The sequence below is a fragment of the Antechinus flavipes genome, chromosome 3 (assembly GCF_016432865.1).
Source record: "Antechinus flavipes isolate AdamAnt ecotype Samford, QLD, Australia chromosome 3, AdamAnt_v2, whole genome shotgun sequence".
Lineage (NCBI taxonomy): Eukaryota > Metazoa > Chordata > Mammalia > Dasyuromorphia > Dasyuridae > Antechinus > Antechinus flavipes.
In genome coordinates this window covers 520966494-520990756 of record NC_067400.1, presented here as the reverse complement: position 1 = coordinate 520990756, position 24263 = coordinate 520966494, and the positions used below count along the sequence as shown (strand labels likewise).

At 38.8% G+C, this 24263-nt stretch overlaps 1 protein-coding gene across 2 annotated transcripts in view; it reads right to left on the bottom strand.

Moving 5' to 3' along the window:
* Positions 1-4059: 4059 nt before the first annotated feature.
* Positions 4060-24263, bottom strand: part of UCP3 (uncoupling protein 3) — a 37957-nt gene continuing 17753 nt past the window's right edge. For both annotated transcript variants that reach the window (XM_051987131.1, XM_051987132.1), the window contains 4 exons: positions 23088-23288; positions 19386-19487; positions 11362-11542; positions 4060-4740 (listed from right to left, as the gene is read on the bottom strand). In XM_051987131.1, the coding sequence (XP_051843091.1) occupies positions 4626-4740; positions 11362-11542; positions 19386-19487; positions 23088-23288 (599 nt within the window). In that variant the 3' untranslated portion in view covers positions 4060-4625. The remainder of the gene's footprint in view (positions 4741-11361; positions 11543-19385; positions 19488-23087; positions 23289-24263) is intronic.

Genomic DNA, 24263 nt, shown 5'->3' with positions numbered 1-24263 from the left:
TTTTCCTATAAAGCTGAGCTCCACTGAAGAACTGAGGTCTGAAGCTAATCATCTGGATATGGATAATTCAGGTTAAGCTAAAAACAAAACAAGTTTACTCCTGCCTGAATTACGTGAATATTGCAAGAAAAATAAAGTTTCGCTCTTGGCAACTTGGCAACTTGGCACTAGAAAGCTCTTTTGTTATAGCTTGTATATAGTGTTGAGATATTAGAAGACACTCTTTTTAGAACTAAGGCCCAATAAACAAGCTGTACCCTGAGCTTGGCAGAATAACAATCCTTTGCATTCTGCCTTTGGATAATCTCACCCTCTGCAAAATCACATAATTATCATAAAGCCTTGACCAGTACCTGGTGTTCTTTGAGCTTGGATAAGCTCCAGTTATGAAACTCTACTGTGAATCAGATTTGTCATATTGTTACCCTGCATTGTCAGGGACACAGCTCACTGAGCAATCATTGCCACAAGTATTAAAATCTCCCCATGTTGGCTCAGGTTCACTCTCTAGGGACAGGGCCCTAGCACATATGTCCAAATCCCCTCTTTTCTTGCAAGTCATTTCCCTCACTTTGAAATTAAACTTCTGTTTGATTCCTGACTCTCGGGTCTCCAGTCTGCTGCTTTCCACATGTTAGAAGCTGGTTCAGAACAGCTGACCAAGCTGACCAAATTGTCTAGTTGAGAGTCCCATCTGATGAAAAGGTTGGCATTATGACTAAACTAAATTCAGTGCCCTCTTTTCCATTTGAAAAAAAATAGGGCATTGATTGTGGGAAGGAATTGCATTATTTAAAGGAGTCAAGGAAGGAATAGTTCTAGTTGAAGATTAAATTACTATCCTAGAATGCTGACCCAAATCTGTATTTTATCATATTGTAACTTTTTCCTTGTTCAAGATTCATATAAATGTAACCTCAAATTGCCTTGGGATAGGGAGATATCCATGTATGTAGGGGTATTGTTTGAGTTTAGACATTTTTTCTCCAAACTACAGATAATTAGATTTAAAATAATGTTAAATCAATAAATATTGTTTCTGGCAGATGTGTTTAAAATGCAGAATACAACATCATTGTTTTTCTTTAAAAGAGTTCCCATGTTTAAAACAATTTGCACATATATAACCTATTTCAGATTGTATACTGTCTTGGAGAGGCAAGAGATGAGGAAAGAAAGGAGAAAAACTTGGAATACAAAGTTTTACAAAAATGATTGTTGAAAACTATCTTTACCTGTATTTGGAAAAATAAGATACTTAAAAAAAGAGTCTTCCCACCAAGATAATATTTCATAGGATCATAGATTTAGAGCTAAACAAGCCTCAAAGATTTAAGCAGTATAAGGCCTTCATTTTCTAAATGATACATCTTAGGTTCAGAGAGATTCTGTGATTTGCCCACAATCTTCTCACAGATGTTAAAGTTGATGGAGCTGTTCCAATAGGAACAACTAATCTTAGCATTTTAGTTAGCAAGAAAAATTAGTTAAAATAGGAAGCTACCAGAAAGATACCATTGTTAGCAATATTCATCTTTGAGCTACTATAATTTTCCCTCTGATGTTTTAATTACACTCATTATTTTTCTACATGATGAATTACAAAGTATCTTTGAGGGTATATTTCCTGCTGGTTGCTTTGGGTGCCAAAATTGCTATTTTGGGCTATCACTTCAGGCTTGAATTCTTTTTGTCTGTTAAAAACTTATGAATATCATCTACTAAGGTGTGAAGAGATTGCAGTCTGTATCAGTGGAGGGAGCATGTACCACCAAAGGAAATAGCACCAACATCCCTTGGTTTTAGTCAATGCATTTTTGGCCAAGTTAATTATGGAAGTTCTTTTACATTAAATCCACTTAAAACATGTCCTAGGAATCATACCAACAGTATCTGTTTACCAAATAAATCTTAATCTTGTCAGAAAAAAAGTTTTGCCATAAATTTGGGACACTTCAGATGCTCAATAATTCAAAAACTCCAGCAGAAATAATAAAAATCTGTCTTTGCTGAGATTAGTCAATTTTGAATATTTGGAAGATCTCAGATCTGCTCTCCTCTCCCCCTCCCCTGTTAGGTTTGGGCGTGTGCTGCTGATGAATGGAATGTTGCTTTTGTTCAAAGGCAAAAATTTGAGAGATGGGAGAGAAGCAAAAGATACTATAAAAATACTACTAAAACTGGAAAGAATGGCAAGCCTCTAAGGGTCTACCGCAGGGAAAATCTCTTTCAAGTACCACCTTGAAGCATCTTCAAGTCTTTTTCTCATTGTCACCTTGACTTTCGAGGAACAAAATGATGACATGGTTTTGAAGTTTTACAGTTGTTTTACTATCACAGAAATTTTGAGCTAGAAGGAATTTATGGGATTAAGTCTTCTCTTTTTTCAAAGAAGACAATTGGGACCCAGAAAAAAGAAGCTGGTATGGTCTTTATTTTAGTCCATGATCCTATCTGTCCTGATTCAAGAATACTGAACAGGAATTGTTGTAGAATAAAACTTCACGATTGGAAGGGACCCCAGAGCTCATCTAGTGAATGCTAGGTTGATGAAATTTTTTTACATCTTTAGCAATCTCTTCTTGAACCTGTTCTTGAATAGTTTCACTTACCTCTAGAGGCAGTCCATTCAGATAACTATTTATTGAAAGTTCTTCCTTATATTCAACTATTCACTATAATTTGCCTTCTCTATGCCCTTTGAGGCTAAGCAGGATGTAGGATTATACAATTATACTAGACTAGACTATTGACAGAATCTTCTCAGTTCAATTAAGTATCTACAATATTCTATAGTACACTAAGCACTGGGAATAAAAAGCTAACGATAGTCTTCACCATTGTGTGAGTTGTTAATCTGGAAGAAACCTTAGAAATTATCATCTATTCTAATCCACTCATTTTATAGACATGGAATCGACATCCAGAGAGAGAAAGTACCTTAAAACTACTCTGTGTTACATCTAGGACCTGGTACTCCATCTCTGTGACTTCAAGGGCAAAGCTCTTTCTATTCTATTCCTGAACAGATGACTGGCCCGTCCTAGAGACACATAGTGCCCTGCTTTGTGCTGGCCCTTCTTTGCCCTTCTCCCCCCAACTCTGGCTGTTTGGGAACCTGCTTCTACACATTCCTAACAGACAGCCTGGTTCTCCCCTTCAGAGTAGGCACAGAAATGCCCTGACTGCTTCCTGTCCCACCAATCATGTGGACAGAACATTTCCTCTATAATAATAACTTCCATTCTTTAGAACTTCAGACTTTTCTATATACTTTCCTTACAACAACCCTGTGTAGTAGGTACTACCTCATTGTACAATTGAAGCAACTGAAGCTGAGAGATCTAAACTAATCAGTTTGTAGATAGTGTCAGAGACTAGATTTTAATTCAGAACTCCAATTCACTATGCTATATTTACTCCTTACCTTGAAACTAGTTCCTTTAGTGACATAATTGTCTTAATTTTTCTTCTTGTTCTCTTCATCCTTGTCTCCTTCCATAGTCATCATTATTATCACCATCATCATCGTCTTTATCATCATCAAATTTTACTAAGCATCTCAACATAGTCCTATAATTCTTATTCAAAGAGCTGTGTTCTCATTTGTAGGTGCCATATCCCAAGCTTGTCACAGATTAATAGACTGTCCTCATGAATTGCTATGGCTAAATGGATTTTCCTGGAAGCTAATACTGAAGTGATATAAAGCTCTTTACCCTTAGCTAGGCTAGTTCTTGGATGACAGATAGATGATTTATTATCAGGCTTATACTTGAAACATTTCCTGTTTGATAGGAACCTGCTAGAACTTATGATCTGCTTTCAGCCATTAAGAAATCAGGATTTCTTTTTCCTCCCATTACACTGGAGAAGGACTTAAGTCCTAAATTCTTAGCCTTTTCTTAAGGGCTAATACATAACATTGCTTCTTTGGGCTAGGAAATCTAAAGCTTTCTAGAATTCAGTTTAGAATCCATCTCTAGAGTTAATGCACAATTGGCCCTGAGTGCTCAATAAAGATTGTGGATGATGAACCATGATGAAAGATGAACAATGTGCAACTTGTCCAGGACTTTATTGAGAAGATTAACATTCAGTTACATGTTAGATTAGATGCGACATGACATTTCTTCCAGCACTGAGAATCTGTGATTTTGATAAATTGCCAGCTACACTCTAGATTCTCCAGTGAGGAGAAACTTAAACACCTATTTATTTCTTCCTTTGCTTAATGTCTCTTGAACTGCTTTCAATTAATTTTCTAAACCAATGTCCAGAATACATCCACCATTCCATCTGATTTTCCCAAATGGTTCTGTTTGAATTTATCTTTTCTTGCCTAAATATTAGGCATCAACCTTAGTATATTTCAGAAATTAATATAATTTATGATTTTGTCTTGTCAATGCATGACAAGCTGTTCCTAAGACAGAGTATACAAGGCTGGAAACTTCCTTCTTGTCTATCTTTTCTTCTTCCATTTTTCAGTCTGTAAAAGGTTATTTCTTAAGGTTTGGCAGTAAGCAAACATAAATATTTATGTCTATCTGTGAGTGTGTGTATATGTCATGTGCGTGTTTCCATGTTATGATTTCCATATTCCAGTAATTTTCCCTTTTTGGTTAAAATGAAGATTCCCAGGACATTTGGAGTTTCATCAGGGCCCGTTTCAACTGCTCATATGTCACAAACATCATTACGTTCCAGGATCCCAAACGAAGAAAGGAGGGAGTGAATCTAGAGTGAAAAGAACAAGTAGGCATTTGAATCAAATGGGCTTGGATAATAGCACAAGACATTGCATACAGCAGATATTTTAATATGTTTGTTGGTGAAACAACTGTTCATTCTTGTGGTCCTCTGAACAACTTAAGTTGCTAACATGTCTAGGCTTCTTTTAGTCTTGTGTATTTAATAATAATGCAGAAATACTCTTTCTAGCCTTCTTGATGAGTATGATCTGTTTAATCTTTGAATTCATCCATCTTAGAATCTATTTGTTCTAAGTGAGATAGCCAAATACTTAATTCTTTTATATTGAATCAAAACCTGCCTTCTTGTCACTTCTACATGCTTTTGGAATCACATAAAACAAGTTTGTTCCTTCTTTTGCATCTTCCCCTATTATATTTTCATTGGGGTTTGTGTCATTTCTATCTTTGTATCCCAGAGAGGTAAGCATCTCAGAAAGAGAGTTGGTCTTAGAGTCAAAAGATCTTAGAGTCAAAAGTGCTAGTGTTATCTTTCTCATTTATTAGCTGTTTAACAATCAACAAATCATTTACCTTCTCTAAGTCTTGCCTGCATTAAAGTTTATGCCTTTAAAAGATGGAGGAGACAACTCTGGGGAGTGGCTATTCCATATCTGATTCTCATTAACAAATAACTGGGTGCTGATGTAGAAATGATGAGGACCTTGGAGGAAATGACCATTTTTAGATTAGAATTCATAATAGAAGAAAGAAAAGCTGGATAGGATCTGGGAAACACTTTCAATTTCTGATAAGGAGATATTGAAGGGCTCTGAGAAGGAATAGGCTCACATTGTCTAAAATTCTATAGTGGAAGTTAACTCAGGAAGGATGGGAAGCTCTCAAGAATTAAATTCTGAAGATGCAGAGAAACAATTTTTATGAATAGTTGTCTATAGAAACAAATTAGAATTCTTTTTTTCCAAATTATTGCATATATTTATTTAAAGAATTCAAACAGGGGTAGCTAGTTGGTATAGAGAGCAGAACTTTGTGGAAGTATACTTGAAATAAGTATACTTAAAACAAGGTGTTAACTCAGTGGTTTTGATGATATTAATTCTCTAGTTCACATTATATACTTAGTACTTAGCATGGTGATGTAATGGTTCTCTAAGTTTACACATAATCGGTATGCTGTAATGATGTAATTATAATAAGGTATACCTAAGCTATACCTTTGAGCTAAGAAGGACTGGAAGAGGGACATTCCATCTTTGACTATCCTTGTAGTGGCATCTTGCCTGTCCACTCTCATAGTGGACTTCCAGATCCTATTTTTTATGGAAATTCAAAGGCAGATCGTCTTCTAACCATGTTAGCCAGTACTCCTTTATTTCAGGAAGCCCAAGAATCTCATTCTAAATACCATCAGGCTGCTCGAGCTTTGCATTTACAGTTTGGAATAACAAGAGAGGAAGCTAGGAGCATAGTAAAAGCCTGTACAGCTTGCCTTCTTTCCATGCTCCTCTACTGCCTCCAGGGAAGAACCCTCATGGTTTGAGATCCAATGAAATTTGGCAAATGGATGTGACCCATTATAAATCTTTTGGTCGTCTGTCTTTTATCCACGTTGTGGTAGACACCTTTTCAGGATTCACTTTTGCAATACCAGCAGCAAAAGAGACAGCCCGAGTGGTCACTGAATTCCTCATGCAAGCATTTGCAATTGTGGGTATGCCGCAAACCTTAAAAACAGACAGTGGACCTGCACATACTTCTAAACATTTTGCACACTTTTATGCACAGTATAAGATTTTACACACCACTGGCATACCTTTTAATCCTCAAGGACGGACAATAATAGAGAGGAGAAACAGAGACATCAAGATGCTCCTCCAAAAACAAAAGAAAGGGGGAGCCACCACGACGGTAGTCAAAGATGGAATGTCTATCTTCCAGTCCTTGTTGGCCCTTATATACCTTATTGTAATTACATTATTACAGCATACTGATTGTGAACTAGAGAATCATTATATCATCATACTAAGTACTAAGTATATATGTGATCAAGAGAACTGTGATCTCATCAATTCCATTGAGTTAACACTTTGTTTCAAGTATACTTCTCCATTTACAAGTTGATATAGTAGATAGAGCACCAGCCCTGAAGTCAGGAGTTCAAATCTGGCCTCAGACACTTAACACTTTTTAGCTGTGTGACCCTGGGCAAGTCACTTAACCCTAATTACCTCAGCAAAAAAGCAAAAAAAGAAATTCAAATAAATTACAATTCTATATTAATTCTTTTGACACTTTTATAAGTAACTGAAATAACTAAAGATAACCCAAGATCAGGCTAGTATTAGTCTTAGACTGATTTGTACTCTTCTTCTGGGGCTTCAAATATGGTAAACTTTGTTATTTGGCAGTGAAGGGATTGAGTATTCTGATTAATCCAAGATTTCAAACTACTTCAGCAAGTATCTTTTAGTTCAAGATTCCATGCTGAGCATTGGGGGTCTAAAGAGAGAGTACTTGCCTTCCTGGAGCTTACAATTTATTAGCAGTGATACAATATGAAGAGATCACAAAATAGTACAGAGTAGCAACTCTGAATTTGGAGGATATGGGTTCAAACCCTTCCTTACATTTCCTATTAGATTGACACTATGTCTCTTTTAGCTCCAAAAAATGATTATAAAATGAATGATACATAGCTAACAAACTGGGGAGAGAGCAAGAAAGTGAGCAGGAGGGTAATCAAGGAAGGCTTGAACCTTGAGACCAGCATGAGCTGAAGAACTTGAGGATTCTAGAAGGTAGAGCTGAGGAGCCAAGCATTTTTGGAATGCTATAGAAATACTGAAATCAGTTTGCTTGGAGGAACTTTGAATTCTTAAAAGTTGCACACTGAAGTTGGAGTTCAAGAGCCAGGGGGGAATAGAAAAGCACGGCATGGTCCTGCAAAAACCATGAGCCTCAAAACCATAATGAGCCAAGTAAGGCGGAAAGGGAAAGCTTAATACAGGCAAAAGCATTTTAAGAAGCTCTACTGGGACATGAGAGAGATAAAGCAAATGTCACTCGGAGTGGAGGATGTGCTGAAAAGGAAAAGGTAGAATTGATCATCTTTTATTTGGTTTCTTTTTTCTCTATCAAGGAACATGATTTTTAGACTGGAAAAGAGAAAAAATGGCTAAGAGAGAGTGAGCTGATGTTCGAGATAAACAAGATATCATAAAAGAGCATGTAGCTGCTGTTGATGAGTTTATCAGACCCAGACAAATTGTATCATAGGGTATCCAAAGATTGGAAGTTATGACTACTGAGTGATCTTTGAAACATGAAGAATAGCAAAGGCACCCCAGGATTGGAGAAAGGAAAATATTCTCACTTTCTAGAAAAGGAAGGAGATAGAGTTTATAGTAGCCCATTAATTTTAATTTTGATTCCTGGCCAAATTCCAGAACAAATGATTAAAGGGACAGAAAATAAATAAGTGATTACAGAGAACCAACATGCTTTCAATTCAGTTCAACAGCAAAAAAAGAAATCATTAAGTGCTACTATGTTTAGGTCACTATGCCAGGCACTCAGAACAGGCACAAAAATAAAAATAAAATAACCTAGCTCTGAGTGTATGAAAGTAATACAAAATAATTTCAAGGGAGGGATAGAAAACTTCATCAAAGAAGGGGCGTGCCAGTCGAACTTTATTTCCTTTTTTTGACATGGTTTCTCAAACAAGAGGGGTATAAGAATGAGTGTTGATATAGTTTCTCCTAATGGAATTAAAGCATTTAACCAAGTCTCTTATGGTATCCTTGAGGAGAAGATGGAGAGATAACAAATATTTTATTAGGTGGATTCAGAACTGTTCAAGTGGCTGAATCTAAAGTTTCGTTACTAATGGTTTTACCTCAGCCTGAAAATTCCTGGAGTGATCCAGGGATCTGTGCTGCAGGCTGTGCTAAGGTTTAATTATTAAACATTTGTTAGAGTTTAGGCATTGTATTAGGGGCTAAGGAAACAAAACCAAAACAGAAATGGTTGTAAATCTCAAATAAAAAAGAAATAGAAAATGGTGGAGAAGACACTATCAATATTGGGAGGATTAGGTGAGGCCCTGAGTTAATTAAACCTTAGAAGAAAATAGAGATTTTAAGTGATGGAGGTGAGGAGGGAGTGCATTTCAGGTATGAGGGGTAACCAAAGCTTGAGGGTTCTGAGGAGCAGCAAGAAGGCTGGTTTGGCTAGATCTTATTGTGAAGTATATGATAAGACTGGAAAGGTATATTAACACCAGATTATGAAGGGCTATCTTATCCTACAGGCAATAGGAAGGCACTGGAATTTTTTTAAGTATGGAAGTATCATAGTTAAAATTGCACTTTAGGAAAATCGTATTGACTGTTGTCTTAAAGGTGATTTGGAGAGAGGAGACACTAGAGGCAGGGAATTAGGAGGCTATCACAATAGTCTGGGATGTGATGATGGCCTAAGGTGATAGCCTAAGGTGATACCTGTGAGAATAGAGAGAAAATATAAGCTAGGAGAAATGATGTGGAGGTAGAAATGAAAATATTCAACAACTTAGTGGATATATGACCTAAAGGGAAGATGTTGCATCTATTCTGATTATATTTCCATTTTTTATATTTAGACCAATATTCTAGATTGTTGAGATATTTTTGTATTCTCACTCTTTTACACATTATGAGCCATCTCTCATAATGTTGTATCACCTATCAGTCAGTCTGATAAAGATTTCCTTTATTACTTTATCCAAATCATTGATAAAAATGGTAAGTAGCACAGATCATAGGGGCAACCCATTTCCCCCCATCCTTAAAAATCTTTGCTTGAAGGATTAGTTATTGTTTTATATCTTCTTTCTCCTCAGCTAATCAACCTGAGAAAGCTGTGAATGAAAGTTACCAATTACCAATGATTTCTTAATTGTCAAATCTAATGATCTTTCCTCACTCTGCATTCTCCTTGTCCTCCCTACAGTATTTAATACTGTCAGTCACCTTTTTTTTTTAGATATTCTTACCTTTGTTCTTTCTTGCTTCTATCTTCTGTCTGACTCTTTCTCCTTTGTTGGACCTTTATCCGTGTCATGCCCACCATGCATGGGCTCTGTAATGCTCTGTATTGGGTCCCTTTCTCTTTTCCCTCTGTTCTAACTCACTGCATGATCATTAACTCTTGTAGATTCTGTTACTATAGCTTTGCAGATGATCATGCATCTTCAACTACATCTTATACATCTCAAACTGTACCCTCTATAAGCATCTCAAACATGTCTAAACCAGAACTCATTGCCTTTCCCTCGAAATCCTCCCCCTTCTAAACCTCCCTATCATGACATTGCCATCCTCCCAGTCACCAGACTTACAACCTTGTTCCACCCTTTCTTCAGATTCACTTACTCTGACCAGTTGTCAAATCTTGACCATTTCTACCCATACACAGTCTCAACTAGAAGTGCTCTTTCCTTCAAACAAACCCCAATTCTAGTTCAGGCCCCACCAGCTCTTACCTATACTCCTGCGATAAGGCTCTAATTGGTCTTTTTCTCAAGTCTATCCCCTTTCCAATCCACTCCCCATCAGCTGCCAAGAAGAATTTTCTAAGGTATAGATTTGACCATATTACTCCCTGCTCAATGAGCGTCAGTGACTTCCTGTTACCTTTAGGATCAAACACAGAGCCTTCTATCTGGCGGTTATTGCTCTTCAAAGCCTGGCTACTTCCTATCTTCCCAGTTTCCATATGCTTTACTCCCCTCTATGGATTCCATGATCCATTACACTAGCCTATTGGTGCTTCTTGAGCCCCCAACTCCATCTCTAGACTATGCTTTTGCATATGCTGGTCTCTCACTTCTGCCTCCGTATCCTTGGCTTCCTTCACGCCCCAGCTCATATTCAGCCTTCTGCATGAGGTCTTTCCTATCCTCTCAGGCACTAATGATTTCCCTTCCAAATTACTTTCATCTCCCCTGACTTACTGGTTCGCCTCTTAGAATGTGAATTTCTTGAGAGTCGGGGCTCCTTTTGGGCCTTTCTTTAAATGCCCAGTGCTTAGTGCAGTGCCTGGCACAAATAAACACTTATTAATGCTGTTGATTGACTGACCCTAGAAAGCCCCATACAAGTTAACATTGGCTAAAGGCTACTCTGAGCTGTTCTCTAGAGAGACCAAAGGAGTTACCCAACCTCCCACAGCGAATCAGTGACACAGTTTGAGACGGGGGTGCATTGTATCACCAAGACCCTTCCCTCCCCATTGACCGAGGGGGTCCCTCCTGACCATGAGGAACGCTGCTCTGGGATGCAGTCTGTGGCTATGGAGCTGCTCTGACCTGCTGAGAGCAGTGGGAGGTCAATGTGGAGACCACTGGAGGCGCACAGCACCAAGGCTGGAATGTTTCCTACAATTATTAAGGGCCACCCCGTTATTTTACAGAAAAGGGAACTGGGGCCCAGAGGGCTGGTGTGGGATGACAGAGCTGGCAGGGTGGGTCAGAGCCAGGGGCCAACTTTCCTGCTTTCAGGCCCAGGGCTCTCTTCTTTACACTGTCCTTCCAGCAGGTCCCCTTCACCCAAAGGTGGAAGCTCAAAGCCAGGATCCCCAGAGCACGGAGCAGGGGGCTCACCCCTTGTAAAAGGCCGTGGGCCCTTCCAGCCGCAGAGTCTTCAGCATGCAGTCCAGGGTGCTGCCGTAACGGCCAGGAGGGGCATTTATGTATCGGGTCTTCACAACGTCCACGGGGTTAGCCACCACCGTGGCACAGAAGCCGGCTGCAAAGGCCGAGACAAAATGGCAGGGAAAGTTGTCTGCAAAGGCAAGGAGAGAGATCGAGTTGTAGAGCGGTTCTCCTCTCCTGAGGGAAGCCAGGAGCTGGGGGATGGCAGAAAGGAAGAAGGACATTCCTGAGACCAGGAATTCCCCCCTTTTATCACTGAATTTCCCTTCTGACTCTACTCCTTCTGTGGGACTTGTGATATATCTGGCTCACTATCCCTAGAGCTCTCATCTTTGTCCTTCCCCTTCCTTTCATCTCCTGTACTTAATCAGCTCCCAAACCTAATTTCTTTGGCATTTTCTGTTATTTCTCCTTCTCCTCAGTTCTCCCAGACTTTCCTGGGCCATGTAACCATCTGAACTGTTATGATAACCACCTTGAAACAGATTATTGGGATCTTTCATCTGCATGTTTCCCTCATTTTCTCGGCTACCCAAAGAACCATCCCTTGAGCATGAAAAAAGAGAGGGGGGAAAAGCAGCTCATCCAAACTAACTGGCCTATCGGCCAAGACCGACAGCGTGTGTGATATGTCACCTCCAAGGTCCTCCAGGCTTTAAAGAAAGGAAGGGACACATTTTCTTCCATGCTTGATATCGTAACCTTCCAACAAACCTTTCCATTTCTGCTCCTCTTAACCATGCTGTCACTCTGATATTCCAAGAAACAGATCTTCCTATAATGATCTTTTGGTGACTCCCTACTGAATGAAGATCAGACTTATAAACCTAGCCTTCTAAGGAATCCATCCCCTGCTACTGGTCTGTTTGTCCATCTTTATCTTCCCCACATGCTCAGTGCTCCATATAGTGGGCAGCCGTGTGTCTGCCTTTGTTCCCACTATTCCTATGCCTGGGGTGGACTATCTGATTTCTACCTGTTGATTCCTATCTATCCTTAAAGCTCAAGTCAAATTCTGCTGCCTATAGGGAGCCTTCTCATATTCTTTCATTTGGTAGAGACTGTCTTAGCTTTTTGTACCTTCTGAGGCACTTAGGAACTATTTTGCATGAATTCATTTGTGTGTCTCTCAGTTTCCCCTCACATGATGTTAAGTTCCATAAGGACAGGGACTATATTTTAAAATTAGATTAAGCAGAAAATGCTTAATAAAGAAGCGCTAAGTGGTAACCTAACTGGCCACTTAGGAAGTCCTATTTATATCTGTCATAACCCCTGATGCTTTTATATTTCCTCTGCATGTGAGTAGCATCTCTAGAGTAGCCACTAAAGCAGCAGAGGAAAAACGCAGAAGCTGGAGCTGAAAAGGAGCAAGAAGAAGAGATGGATGGAAAGAGGGAAGAATTAGGAATGAGCACTTAGCCCGCTGCTTCCACAATCTATTCTGAGAGTGATGAGAATCTGGAGTCTTGGTTTTTATTGTTGGTCCCAGTGCCAATAACTCCAGGGCACCCAGTCCCGCTGCCAATCTCAATAACACCTTAACATTCTGCTGAATATATTGGATTACTTGCCTTCTAGGGGAGAGAGGGAGTAAAGGATGGGGAGAAAATTGGAACACAAGGTTTTGTAAGGGTTAATATTGAAAAATTATCCATGCATATATTTTGAAAATAAAAAGCTTTAATTTTTTTTTTTTTAAAGATAAACTATGGAAGCTGGAAAAGTGGCTTCACACCATCCTGGAAGTGGAGAGTAGGAGAATGGAATTTGTGGAAATGGGTTGTGAGAATACCTGATGTCTTATTGTTTATTTAGTCTATTGTTTTTTATTTAACTTATGTTCTGTTTAAATAAGTGTTTTTTAACCTCACTATTGTATCCATATGGTTAATTCTGACTAAAGCAGAATGAGAGATTAGGAGCACTGCATTTGACTAGATGAGTTCTCTCTGTCTATGTCTGTCTGTCTCTGTCTCTCTGTTTTATCTGTCTTTCTGTCTCTGTCTATCCGTCTCTGTGTCTGTTTCTGTCTCACTATATCTCTGTCTGTTTGTCTCTATTTGTTTTTCTCTCTTCTCTAGCTCTGTTTCTCTTTCATATGGACTTGAAAGTTCCATCTGAGGCAACATTGGACTTGGAATCAAGAACACCTAAGTTCAAATCCAGCTTTAGGCACTTACTGGCCATGTAATGCTAGGCAAGTCACTTAATCTCTATTTGCCTTGGTTTCCTCAACTGTAAAATGAGAATAATATTAGGACCTATATCTCAGGATTGTTGAATATTTGTAAAAAAAGCAGTTAGTGCCCAGCACCAGAAGGTGCTATATAAATGCTTATTCTGTCCCTTTCCTCCTTGTTCCATCCTTCACTTTAACCCTCTTTTAATTCCTCTTTCATGAAAGTAATTCATGTTCTCAAAAGTGTTAAAAGCAGAGTTCTAGGAGGCCCACACCCAGTGGAGAGGGAAGGGAAGGGAGGAAGGCACACACACCCACTATGTTAACTTATCATCCAAGCACCAGTTTAGTTAGGACAAGCTGACTTCCTGAAGGTCAGTCAATAAACATTTAAAATATCTATAATGTGTCAGGACTGTGCTAAGAACTAGAGATACAAAAAGAGGCAAAAGATAATAGCTCAAGGAGCTCACATGGGGAAAATAACAAGAAAACAAATTATATACAGGAAAAATACAAAATAATTGAAACAACTATATACAAGAAAACTACAAGATAATTGAAAGAAGGAAGGCATCAGTTTCAAGAAAGTTTTCCTGCAGGAGATAGGATTTTCATTGGAACTTTAGGGAAGCCAGTAGGCAGAGATGAGGAAGGAGAGTCTTCCAGGCAAGGGCCAAGCCAGAGAAAATGATCAGAGCCAAGAAATGGAATGTCCTATTTGTGGAACAGCAAAAAGGCTAGTGACATTGGACCAAAGAATATGTGGTGAGGAATAAGATATAAAATGACTAGAAAGGTAAGGGGAGGCTAGGCTATAAAGGACTTTGAATGCTAAATAGGGGATTTCGAATCTGATCTTAGAGGTAATAGGGAACCACTGGAGTTTATTGAGTGGTGGGATGATATGTTCAGACCTACACTAGGAAAACATTTTGGATTCAGAATGGAGGAAAGATTGGAGTGGGGAGAGATTTGAGGCAGGCAGACTCATTAGCAGGCTATTTTAACAGTTCAGGTGTGAGGTGATGAGGATCTACACCAGGAGGCTGACAGTAGAAAAGGAGACAAAGGGGCATATTGAAAAGTTGTTGAAAAAAGAAATCAATATTCCTTGGCAACAGATTAAATATGGAAGGGTAAGAGTGAGGAATCTAGAGTGATTCTTAGATTGCAACATTGAGGGACTGGAGGAATGGTAATAGGATAGTTAAAATAACAGTAATTAGAAAGATAGGAGTAGGGGACTATTTAGGGAAAAGATAATGAGTGTAATTCTGTACATATTGAGTTTAAGATGTTTACAGGACATCCAGTTCAAGATGTCTGAAAAGAAATTAGAACACTATAACAAGATAAGGTCAAAATGGGTTAATGATTTAGAAATAAAGGGTAATATACCATAAACAAATTAGGAGAGCAAGGGATATCTGTCAGCTCCTTGGAGAAGGGAGGAATTTATAGCCAAAGAAGAACTAGAGAATATTATGAGAATATAGCCAAAGAAGAACTAGAGAATATATTACTCTGTAGTTCTACCCAATCTCTAATACAACAGATCAAGCCTGCAGTGTAGTGGGCAGGGCCATTCTTTCTCCAAGCATATACTAATATTGTCCAATTGGTAATTAGCCTTAAGTGCTCAGATCTCAGTGCATCAACTCAGTTTCAGCCCATTACATTTCCTCTTTTGATCTGATTTTTCTTACAGAACATGACAAATATAGAAATATGTTTAAAATGATTGTACATGTATAACCTATATTAGATTTTTTGCTCTCCTGGAGGGAGGGATGTAAGGGAGAGAAGGAGAAAAAATTTGGAACACAAAATCTTACAAAAATAAACGTTGAAAACTATCTTTACATGTATTTGGAAATAAAATACTATGAGGAAAAAAAAAGAAAAGGAATTGGAGATGGGAAACTGTAGGCCAGCAGACAAGTTAGGGCAAGATAGGTCAATTTGAATCAGCATACAGATAATTAAATTCATAGGAGCTACTAAGATGACCAAGTGAAGTAGTATAGAGGGAGAAGAGGGCCCAGAACAGGCAGAGCCCTGAGGAGCACTCACAGTTAGAGGGTAAGATCTAGAATCAGGGGTCCTCACACTTTTTAAATAGGGGGCCAGTTCACTGTCCCGCAGACTGTTGGAGGGCCGGACTATAGTAAAAACAAAAACTTTGTTGTGTGGGACTTTAAATAAAGAAACTTCATAGCCCTGGGTGAGGGGGATAAACATCCTCAGCTGCTGCATCTGGCCCACGGGTTGTAGTTTGAGGACCCCTGAAATTTCTAGATAAAGACCCAGCCAGGGAGACTGAGGAAGAGTGGTCAGATGAACAGAGGGATAACTCAGAAAGTGGTGTCTCAAAAACTAGAGAGAGAAGAGTGTCAGAATCTTGATGACTTTGGCAAGAACAGTTTTGGTGGAATGATAAGATTAGAAGCCAGGTCCTAAGGGTTTAAGAAGTGAATGAGATGGACAGAAGGTGAGACACCTATTGCAAGTAGTCTTTTCAAGGAGTTTGGCTACAAAGGACAGAAGAAATATAGGAAGATGGATAGTTGGAATGGAAGGATCAGGTTGGGAAATTTGAGGATAAGGGAGACATGGGAATGCTTGTAGGCGACAAGGAAAGAGCCAGTAGACAAGGAGAGAATGAAAATAAGTGATCAAGTGGGGATGAAAGAGCAGGCAGTCTATTGGAGGAGAAAAGGTGGAGTGGGATCTATTTTGTAGGGGGTGGGGTGGGGCACTTGGTAAGAAGTAAAACCACTAGTTTGTGTGAGAGGGGGGATAAGGGGAATGTAAAAGAAGGAGATTGTGGCAGAGGACTTCTGAGTCAAATGAGATGAGGAAAAAGAGAGAAAAGGAAAATCTTGGGGAATATCCTCAATTTTTTAAAAGTTCTTTTTTTTCAATAGTATTTTATTTTTCCAAATGTAATGATACCTTTCAATATTCATTTCTGTAAGACTTTGTGTTCCAAATTTTCCTCTCTCCCTCTCTTATTTTCCCTCTCCCAAGACAGTTAGCAAAATAATATAGATTATACATGTACAATCATTTTAAACAGATTTTCATATTTGTCATGTTATGCAAGAAAAATCAGACCCAAAGGGAAAAAAAACACAAGAAAGAAAAAACAAACACTATTCTTCCATCCACAGTCTCCATACTTCTCTGGATGTGAATGGCATTTTCCATTCCAAGTCTATTGCAATTGTCTTGAATCATCCCCTGCTGAGAAGAGCCAAGTCTATTTTACCTGATCATATAATCTTGCTGTTGTTGTGTTCAATGTTCTCTTTGTTCTGTTCTCTTCATTCGACATCAGTTTCATGTAAGTCTCTCCAGGTCTTTCTGAAATCATTCTTCTCATCAGTTCTTTAGAACAATAATACTCCATTACCTTCATCTACCATCACTTATTCAGCCATTTCCCAACTGATGAGCATCCACTTAATTTCCAGTTCCTTGCCATTATATAAAGAACTATTACAAACATTTTTGCACATGCATAGCCTCAATTTTTTCAGTAAAATATGAGGCAAAGCTCTCAGCTGAAAGAATGGCAGGAGGGGAAGCCCTGGGAAACTTGAAAAGGGATGGAAAGGCATGGGAGAACTCTCTGGAGAGTGAGATTAATAAAGGAGAAGAGATAGTGAGTTGATAAGAGAAGAGTGGAAAGATCGACTAGTGGCAATGAGAGCTCAGTTAAGATTGTATAACACAAATTTGTAGTGAACCCAGTCATCACAGATGTGTTATTTTTTTTCCCGCCACTTATATGCAGCAGTATATGTGCAGGAATGAAGATAGCAACTGTAAAATTGATCCAAGGCTAAAGATTATAAGGGCATCATCAATAATATAATAAGAATGCCAGGGACCTCAAGAGACAGTGTAGAATTGCTCTAGTTCATCAAGGGGTTTACCACCTTGGGAAGAATTTTTTATTGATCGCAATTTAAGAAATTAAGCTACTAAAGCCTTGGAAGGTTTAGAGTGTGCACCAACAGAAAGGTTTCTGATTTCAATTGAAGTACATAAATCTCATGGCTAGTCTCTACATTTTAATCCTTACAACTGGGCAATTTAACATGATTTAACATACTGTAAATGAATGCTTTGTTGTATCTTTGACTGTTGATTTAATATCTATGTGTCCTTTATAGCTGCCTATTTATGACTGTCTTAGATTTTAAGAGAGAATGTGTATCTCTGGAATATATACAGGATGGTATGAATAGATGTTTTTTCTAAGTACTAATAGATCAAATGAGAAAATAGACATAAAATTCTTTGTAAATCTAAAAACCCTATCCATATGGCCACTGCTAAGAGGCAGCATGATATAGTGTAAAGAAAGACTTTGGATTTGGAGTCAGAGAGAGACTCTCCTTCTGAATTTACTAACTGTATGATCATGAGCAAATTGCTGAACCTATATAAGCCTCATCTTCCCCAACTGAAAAGGGCATAAAATAACACATACCTCACAGGGTTGTGTGAAGATCAAATGAGATGATGTACATAAAATGGGACAATTTTAAAATGCCAAATAAATGACAGCTGTTAGTACACATAATCTGATAATTCATTTCCTCTGTCTCCCTTTCTTCTTTTTTTTCCTCCCAATTCTTGAACTATAGACTACTAAGTAAATTGAATTAAATTAATATTTTAAGGTTAACAAATTCAAAGTGTATTATCCCAGTTTCACAGAAAAGGAAGCAGACATAGAAGGGGGGAACTTGCCCAAAATTACATAGCTAAGAAGAATCTTAATAGGGACTAAGCCAAGTCTGAGTCTTTGGCCAATGATATTTCCATGAGTTTATGCAACTAAATGCTTAATGATTCACTCTTTTATAGACAGATCATGAACTCTTTGGAATGCTATGTGAGACAGTGAAAGCATGCTGTATCTTGAGCCAGAGGACCAGGCTTTGCACCTCTGTGATTTTAGGCCAATCATTTAACATCTCTGGGCTTGAGTTTTTAATATCTAAAATGAGAGGGTTGGACTAGCTCACCTTCACAATTCTAGTTCCAATTCTATAATCAGTTGAGGGCAGGACCAATGGCTCGTGCTTCTCTATCACCTTAGAATGCTGAGCATTACGGCTGTAGTTCTAATGGTGCTCAGCAACTATTGATGGTTACAGAACCACTGACAATGAGAATTGCAAAGAACCTTAGAGATCCAGTGCAGGGTTTCTTAATCATTTTTGTGTCATTGTGCCTTTGGCAGGCCACTAAAGCCTATGGAGCCCTCATAAAGTGATAAATGCAATAAAAATTAAAAGCATAAAATAAACATATAAGATTGCAAAGAAAACTAATTATACTGAAACATTAGTCATCAAAATATTTTTTAAAAGTTCACCTCCTCCCAGGTTAAAAACCTTCGATTCTAGTCCACTCTCTCATTTATAGAAGCAGAAATTGAGGCTAAGAGATAAAAGGATCTGCCCAGAGTCACAGAGTAAATCAGTGCAAAGCCCAACCTATAGATTGAATGATTGCAACTCATGCAACCCATGGTTTCCAGAGCAGGACTTCTTTTTCAATGATCTGGGATAGTTAGATGTACTGGACCCACCATTGTTCTATCTACTCCTTCTAATAGTTGAGGTAGGTCCCAGTTGCCTCCTAGTTGATACTCATCCTATTGACGGAACCTGTTTCTTTCCCTATTCTCTGTTCACTAAAGAAGTCTGAGGTGGATCTCTGAGGGAAATGAAAGTGAGGCTCTTTGTAGAAAAGCCCAAAGACGTACCAGTCATCAGGTGGTGGTCTATCAGTGCCTCCTTTATCATGTCATAGGTCACCATCTCCGCACAGTTGACAATGGCATTTCTGGTGATATTGGGCAAAGTTCCTGTGAGAGGGAAAGGAATGAGTCAGCAAAGAGGAGTCAATTTAGTACAATTCAATTCAATCAATATTTATTAATTTCCTACTCCATGAAGAACATGATGCTAGTCTCTGGGAGAAATGGCAAGTTTCTTGCCACAGTCCCTACCTATACAGACTATTAGAGGGATAAGACAAAACTATCAATCTATAAATACACAATAATAAAATTCTCTGGTTCAACTAGGGAAGAGAGTATTAGTCATTTAATCCAATACCATGTTTTTGATTAGAACCTCAAATATTATAGTTGTAAGATTCTGCCCTAGGCTTAAAGGCCATGCCCCAGCTCACTCTTTGCAAAAAAAAAAAAGGTTGATATTATTGGAAAATCTTTCTTCATATCTAAGCCAACCCAACTCAGTACTCTAACCTTTGGCCCAAAATTAAAGCAGAAAAGAAGAGTATTTTCAGATAGAAGGGACCTTAGGACAGAGATGAGTTCTTAACTTGGGGTCCATTGACAGATCTAGGAAAAATATGGGGAAAAATTGAGAAAGGGAAAATCACAACTTTATTTTCACTTATCTCTAATTGAAAATTATCATTTCCTGACCAGCAGGATGAATACAGAGAGGCTTGGAGAGACTTACATGAACTGATGCTAAGTGAAATGAGCAGAACCAGGAGATCATTATAGACTTCGACAGCGATATTGTATGAGGATATATTCTGATGGAAGTGGATTTTTCAACAAAGAGAAGATCTAACTCAGTTCCAATTGATCAAGGATGGACAGAAGCAGCTACACCCAAAGAAAGAACACTGGGAAATGAATGTGGACTACTTGAATTTTTGTTTTTCTTCCCGGGTTATTTATACCTTCTGAATCCAATTCTCCCTGTGTAACAAGAGAACTGTTCGGTTCTGCACATATATATTGTATCTATAATGTGACCTATTTAACATGTAAAGGATTGCTTGCCATCTGGGAGAGGGGGTGGAGGGAGGGAGGGAGGGGAAAAGATGGAACAGAAGAGAGTGTAAGGGATAATGTTGTAAAAAAATTACCCTGGCATATGTTCTATCAATAAAAAGTTATGATAATAATAAAAAAAGAAAATTATCATTTCCTTCAGTTATGAATTTTAAAAATTGTTATTTTGGGAAGGTATCTAGACTTCCCAAGGGATCCTATGATACCCAAAAGGTTAGAAACCTCTATCTTACAAACCATCTGACCTAATTCTCTTATTTTTTAGATGAGTCAACCAAGAGACTTAAAGTCACTGAATTAGTGGAAGAACTGGAACCAAAAAAGCAAAGCCTTTTTCCTGAATCCTTCCACTGGACAGAGCCCAGGACTCTTTCCGCTACACTTGACTGGTGCTGAGGAGGCCACATTGGGGTAGAAGAGACTGTTGGCCTCTGAAAAAGCCCTGGCTTTCCCTGAAATTCTACGTGGGAAAGAAGTGTAGTCCCTAGATATACCAGCTGTTGTGAGGAAAGTGCTGTGTACACCCCAAATGGTATAGAAATGGGAGTTGCCATTACTGCTCTTATTACACCGTAGCTTCTCCTATAGGTCCACAGAATAAAAAATTATGGGATCTGCACCTTATGCCATGGCCTGGTCTATTCTTTCTTTCAAATACATGCTCAGGAAAATTGCTCCTGGCCTTGGGACTGCAGCTTTTTAGGGTCTGGGAGCTGTCCTTAAAGTTGTGGCTCATACAGTTTTAGCTCACCAATCTCACGCCCTATAGGGGCCTTTAAAGACTATCCATAAATTCCATTGTTTAAGGCTGTGCTTTTAGAGCATGGATCTTTAAAGTTGCATTCATGGATTCCTAATCATTTTGTAGATCACTTTCAGTAACTCTGTGAACTTGGATGGGATAAAAAAAATATATTTTTATTATTTCATCATAACTGATTTTTTTGTAATCCTATGCATATTATATTTGTTTTAGTATTCTGAGAAGAGGCTCTATTCTTAGGCTTCAAAGAGTACAGGACACAGAAAAAGCTTTAGGCCATCTTTCAAAGACTGCGTTCTCTTTTCTACTTGCTTATTTATAGGGTTCAATTATTCTAGAATCCAAAATATCAAAGCTAGAAAGGAATAAAGGATATCTGATCGGGAGCAGGGGGATCTTACAAAACAATAAGCATTGTAGTGTTTGTTGTGAGGACAGTAGAAAGAAAGTGATAGATAAAATTTATCCTCTCAACTCATGGAGAGATAATAGTGAGAGATAATACATAAATCCAATAACTGTTATATATTATAACTATATGGATTATAGATAATATTATATGTTATTATATGTTACAAATTTACCCATAAGAATGGATGATATTGTTCCATTGTTTCAGTCATGTCTGACTTTTCCTGATCCCATTTGGGATTAGAGCAGTTTGTCATTTCCTTTTCCAGCTCATTTTGCAGATAAGGAAATGGAGGCAAACAGGTTAAATGATTTGCCCAGGATCCCATAGCTAGTATGTCTGAGGAAGATGAGTCGGCCTGATTCCAAGCCCACCATTGTATCTATTTGTCATCTAACTGTCTTTAGGCATAGATGGATAGCTATAATTAATAATATTACATATCAAGCACCAAGAAGAATGGAAATAAAGAGATGTAGGAGAAAGTTCATCATTACTTGGGAGGATTGGGCAAGGCTTTCCTGAAGGAAGGAGAACTTAGTTGGGCTTTGAAAGATGAGTAGAGATTCAACATCAAAATTTGGGTGGATAGGGGGAAAGCTTATTACTAAAACAACATCCCCAGTTCTCTAGTGCTTTGAAGGTTGCATAGCACTTTACCTTTTTCATTTGAACCATGAGAGGTAGGTCCTAAATAGCCTAGAAAATATGTCAGAGCTGAAAAGAACCTGATTTATAATACATGAAGAAGCATGGGAACTCCTCCCTCCACTCATACCAATCATCATTTTTCTACTAGTACTTAGCAGAGGCTCATGATTCACTGCCACCAAGAAATGAATTTTCTTAAGTGTAGGAGATGTCCCTGGACTGCAGCCTTCACAACTTGGTAGTAGCTGCTCAAGTTTTGTGTTCTACAGGCAAGTTTTTCAAGAACCTTATGATATCAACACACCACAATAGAGCAATTGAACAGGAATTTACTGGAGGAAAACTTAGCTTATTGGGTCTGAAAGAGACCGTCCAACAAGAGGGACAGACCTGGAAACCTCTTAGAACTCAAATAGTCCAATACCCCTTTGTTTTACTAGTGACGTATAAATTCAGAGAGGAAAAGGGGTTTGCCCTTGGACATACAGGAGCAGAGCTGGGACACAGGTCTTTTAATTGCATTAACAGGTGGCATTTGTAAAACATGTCTGAATTTGCAATTTTATGTGTATCATCTCATTTGAGTCTCACAACAACTCTGTGAATGAGATGCTATTAATATTCCCATTTTGTAGTTGAGAAAATTGAGGCAAAGTGACAGCTAATAAGTATCTGAGGTAGGATTTGAATTTAGGATCTTTGCAGTGCCAAAACCATCCAGCTTCCCTAAAGGAGCTCCAGGTTCTCTCTCTGGGTAGCACTGTTCCTGCTCAATACTCAGAGCCCCAGAACCAAGACCCACCTTTCCACAGGCCCCTGATTCCTTCCTCCCTGGCAATTGTCCTGTAGGCATCCATCGTCCCATTGTATTTTCTGCTGGTTCCTGGTCCCATTCGGACACTGGCTTGGAAACGCACCTTTACCACATCTGTGGGTTGGGCACAGGACACGGCCATGGCCCCCGTTGTGCATCCTGCCAGGATCCGGATCATGATGCTGGAATCTGTCCCGAAGGAGAAGGGGGAATCAGCATCTTGTCAGGTGTCTGACAGAAATTTCCCAACATTCATCTCACCCCCTTTCATTAGCTTTAGGTTTGGAGTGAAATCTGGATGTGAGTCCAGACTCTATGTTTAAAAACACTGTGGTTCTGGATAAGCCGCTTCCCATCTCCAGGGCTCACTTTGTTCATTTGTCAAATAAGGGTATTGGGTTAGAGTCTCAGTTCTGAGATATCTTTGGTTAAGCACCAGCTTCAAGCAGAGCCCTGTGCTAAGTTCTGGAAAAGACGCATTATTTAGATAAGGTGCTATTCTTATTTTTGTGGATCTTAGAGTCTAGGAGAGGAATTGAAGAGGGGACTCTGGAACTCTGGAGAAAATCTTCAATTCTGCCTCGATAAGAGACTCTGCCCCAAGTCCCTTTTTTCTCTTAAATGAATTTAGGTTTTGACTGCTTGAGGGGGGAATGAAGAGGGAACTGAATTGAACTGAAAATCCTTAAAGCAGAAAACCTCCTTCGACTCTGCCTCAGTGAGAGGACTCCACCCCAAGCACAAATAGCTTCATCTTTGTTATCTGGGTGGGGTCAGCTCAGTCCCAAAACCTATTGAATTCAATTCAAATTCTAGCCCTAGCTGAAACTCAGTGAGGAGTCAACTTGGGACTCTACCCAGGAGTCCCCTTCAGCTTGTCGCCAAAGTCCCCTATTATAAAAGAGCCAGACTAAAACCCTCTCTTTGCAGAGGGTCTAAACATGCCAGCACCATGCCTGGTACCCTGCCTGGCACCCCAAGGACTCTCCGCCCATTGGAATGTTTCCACTGCCCTCCTCTCTTTACCCTCACCTATTTCCCTAACCAGACTTTAACCTTAATTCCAATCCCCATAATAAACCTCTTTTATCAATCTAGGTTTTCCCGTCTGTAAATTCCTTTACAAGGGAATCCCAGAACTCCCTACTCTTGTGCTGCCACTGG